This window comes from Ciona intestinalis, unplaced genomic scaffold (assembly GCF_000224145.3).
Source record: "Ciona intestinalis unplaced genomic scaffold, KH HT000021.1, whole genome shotgun sequence".
Classification (NCBI taxonomy): Eukaryota; Metazoa; Chordata; class Ascidiacea; order Phlebobranchia; family Cionidae; genus Ciona; species Ciona intestinalis.
Window position 1 is genome coordinate 44,167 of NW_004190343.1, and position 3,473 is coordinate 47,639.

At 35.5% G+C, this 3,473-nt stretch overlaps 1 protein-coding gene across 4 annotated transcripts in view; it reads left to right on the forward strand.

The window, feature by feature from the left end:
- Positions 1–3,473, forward strand: part of LOC100176290 — a 16,746-nt gene that overhangs the window by 12,314 nt on the left and 959 nt on the right. For 2 of the 4 annotated variants that reach the window (XM_009860227.3, XM_018814992.2), the window contains exons 13-16: positions 1,005–1,211; positions 1,863–2,051; positions 2,422–2,528; positions 3,226–3,381. In XM_009860227.3, the coding sequence (XP_009858529.1) occupies positions 1,005–1,211; positions 1,863–2,051; positions 2,422–2,528; positions 3,226–3,381 (659 nt within the window). The remainder of the gene's footprint in view (positions 1–1,004; positions 1,212–1,862; positions 2,052–2,421; positions 2,529–3,225; positions 3,382–3,473) is intronic. The other 2 variants (XM_009863767.3, XM_018814993.2) reach the window with 1 other exon arrangement.

Below are 3,473 nucleotides of genomic sequence, written 5' to 3' on the forward strand. Positions count from 1 at the left end.
GCCTTTTCACAAAGTATTGAAGTATTTTTTGGATAAAACCATTTGCAGTACATAATTGTATTTTATTCATTAAATTTTAGTCAAAAATCACAATTGCTTATTGTTAAGCTGACTGTCAATCCCCTGCCTGGGACCAATCTGGGAGCCACATATGTACAAAGAATCCTGTTGAAGGGAAGTATCCGGCTGGTACAACTTGCACACTTACATGTAAGGCAGGGTATGGTGTAAGGGCTGGATCATTGGTGTCGCTGTGTGAGACCAAAGGGAGTTGGAATGCAAGTTTTGGTAGCTGTGTGAAACGTAAGATACTAAAAGAACTTCTTTTTTTAAATGAATGAAATTTATTTTGTCTCTTTGATCACAATAGCGGGAAAGTTTATAAAAGCGAAAAGACCGGTGGTAACGGTAAAACAACAGTTGTTAAATCACGCTTGTTAATAAAACAGAAAAAGAAATAACGTTTTTGATGAAAGGCGTGACCGTTACACCCTACAGACAATACATTAAGAATTAATTAAGAATTTTGTAATTTGCTGTTCAAACGCGACACTAAACTACCTTGACACAAATCCAAAATTGATAATGAGATATTGTATCGAACATATGGTGTAAAAATAAATATTACTTGTTTACTCCAACTCTCTGGCTCTCTCTCTTTCTTTATTGACCGTTCTGCCAATTTGGCTGAGTTGGCTCTTCTTTGGCTATTGTTGGAATCTGGCTATCATTTATGATTTGCGTGATCGTCAATACAACTGTACATATTTATCAAGAGGAGATTAATTAAGTTATAGACAACAGTCGCTTATTTGTTAAGGCTAAAACTGCAGCCGCGTTCGAGTTAAACCTTAGCTCCTGTATTACTCTTATACATAAATTTAATACTTTATTCTTACATAGACTCCTTAGTCAAAAAATTATAAGTCTATAAAAATATTTTTTTTATGGCTATGACATATTTTGATTTTTTTCGTCTTTAAATTTGTAAACCTATTTTACAGTTGGCGTGTGTTCTCTTTTACCTGATCCTGCAAATGGTGGAAAAACAACCTGCACCAATCATAATTTTGAGATGTCTATTTGTTCTTATGCATGTCCTCCAGGCTACCGGTTGGCTGGAGATAAAAGTTCTTCTTCTACTTGTAAAGTCATTGGTGGTGACATTTCTGATGCTGTATGGTCAAGCCCAGTGCCATATTGTGAAAAAGGTATCCGTATTCTCTTCAAGGTTTTTCTCTGTGAATGTTTTATTGAAAAAGTCTCCAAGATACTGCCATGTGGTTTATGGTCAAATCCAGTGCCATATTGTGAAAAGGTATCTGGTTAAGTTAACACTGTAAGCATTATCATGTAACAACCTTGTCACAATCAGAGCTTTTATTATCGGTATTTTAGGCTGCGGTCTACAACGTACCGCCCGCTAGCGTGTCCAAAGTATAATGACCGAGAAAAACTATAAGGTTATTCAGATTCCGGACTATGCAGAACCCGGATGTCCGCTAGATGCAACTCAATGCGCACACAGACACAACAAAGAATACGTTACAATCATAATTTACACTTTATATGTATCTTTATTTACAACAACGGCGAAAATATTGTAACACCAAAACATAAGAAAATCAAATGATGAAATGATAATCTTTACAATATGGTCTTTACATTGTAAATATGTACCCACAACATGTTACATAAAAATTAGGGCTGCTGTACACAATAAACTTAAAACGAAACATTAATACAGATTAAATTTACTTCTTTTCAGTTACAGTATATCTATTAATACAGATTAAAGTTACTTATTTTTAGTTACAGTATATCTATTAGTATTAATACAGATTAAAATTACTTTTTTTCAGTTACGGTATGTCCTTCGGTACCACCATCTAGCACTGGTGATGTGACATGTTCAACAAATGAAGATCCACCAAGTAACGGAACTATTTGTAAAGTGCAATGCCACGATAATTATGCGGTTAAGGGCAACATAGGAGTTATGTGTGGAAATGATGGAAATTGGAATTCAACTATTCCCTATTGCCAGCGAGGTATTACATGGTCATACCAAAACTTTAATTTATGCTGTGTCGTAGCACAGTTAGTTAGAGTGCCTGTCTCTAACCCAGAGGTAATGGATTCAAGGCTCTTCGCTGGTACCATTGTGGGCGTATGTGACCTTGGGCAAAACACTTAATTGCTCCAACCCAGTGGTCACTAATGGATTTTCCTGATTATCAGCCACACATAAAAATAATTACTTACAAAGTTACATACTTGGTAAATCGTAAGCTGGCACGAGGTGTATGAAACAAAACACCCGTGTTTAACGACTGTTGTTTTCCCGCCAGGCGAGGATAAAGCAAGTTACATTCATTCAATAATTTTCCTTTTACTAAATGGTTTGTTTATTATCCACAGTTTGTCCATTGCTTGAATTTGAAGAAGCTGGCACATATACATGCACACACTCGCGTTTTATTACTTCTGTATGTACATTTAACTGTGGACCAAATTTCATTTTACTTGTAAGTAGTTTGTATTAATTATATTTCAACAACTGTTGTTTTGTCGCTATATTCTGTCTTTTCGTTTAAAATATTTCATCGCTAAATAAGTCATCATACATACTTTACTGTTAAAATAATACATTACATAATAATAATAATAACTTTTATTCGTCTCTGCGATTACGGTAGCGAAAATTTAGAAATATTTTAAACGAAAAGACAGAATATATCGGCAAAACAACAGTTGTTAAAACACGCTTACAGTTAAAAACATTTATATTTAATTTTAAGAAAATAAGCGTGGTCGCTACATCTAGAAAATAAGTCATTATACATACTTTACTGTTAAAATAATATTATTCCATACTTGAATGAATGAATGTAACTTACTTTATTCTCGCATGGCCGGAAAACGACAGTCGTTATAACACGGGTATTCACACACCTCGTGCCAGCTTACGAGTTACCAAGTATGTTACTTTGTAGATGATAATTTTTTTGTGGATTTTTTTTATTTTTTTATGTGTGGCTGATAATTTGGACAACCCATTAGTGACCACTGGGTTGGAACAATTGCTGTTAAGTGTCTTGCCCAAGGACACATACGCCCATAACGGTAGCAACGACGAGCCTTGAACCCATTACCTCTGGGTTACAGGCAGGCGCGCTAACCAACTGTGCTATGGCGCTGTACTTAACTGTTAAGAACTTATAGGGTTCACTCAGATCTACCTGTATGCCTCGTGGGTCGTGGACAAACCCGGTACCGAGATGTGTATGTCCGCAGTGTCGTGGGGGTACCAAGTGTGATTCCATACGCACATGGAATGACATTTTATCACAAATGAAAGAAGCTTTGCAAACACACAGTGTAAGTAACTTTTTGTAACTCTTCAATCATATATTTAGGAGGAATGTTCACAATGTTTATCATTTACTCAAAGATTGCCATAGTAACCAACT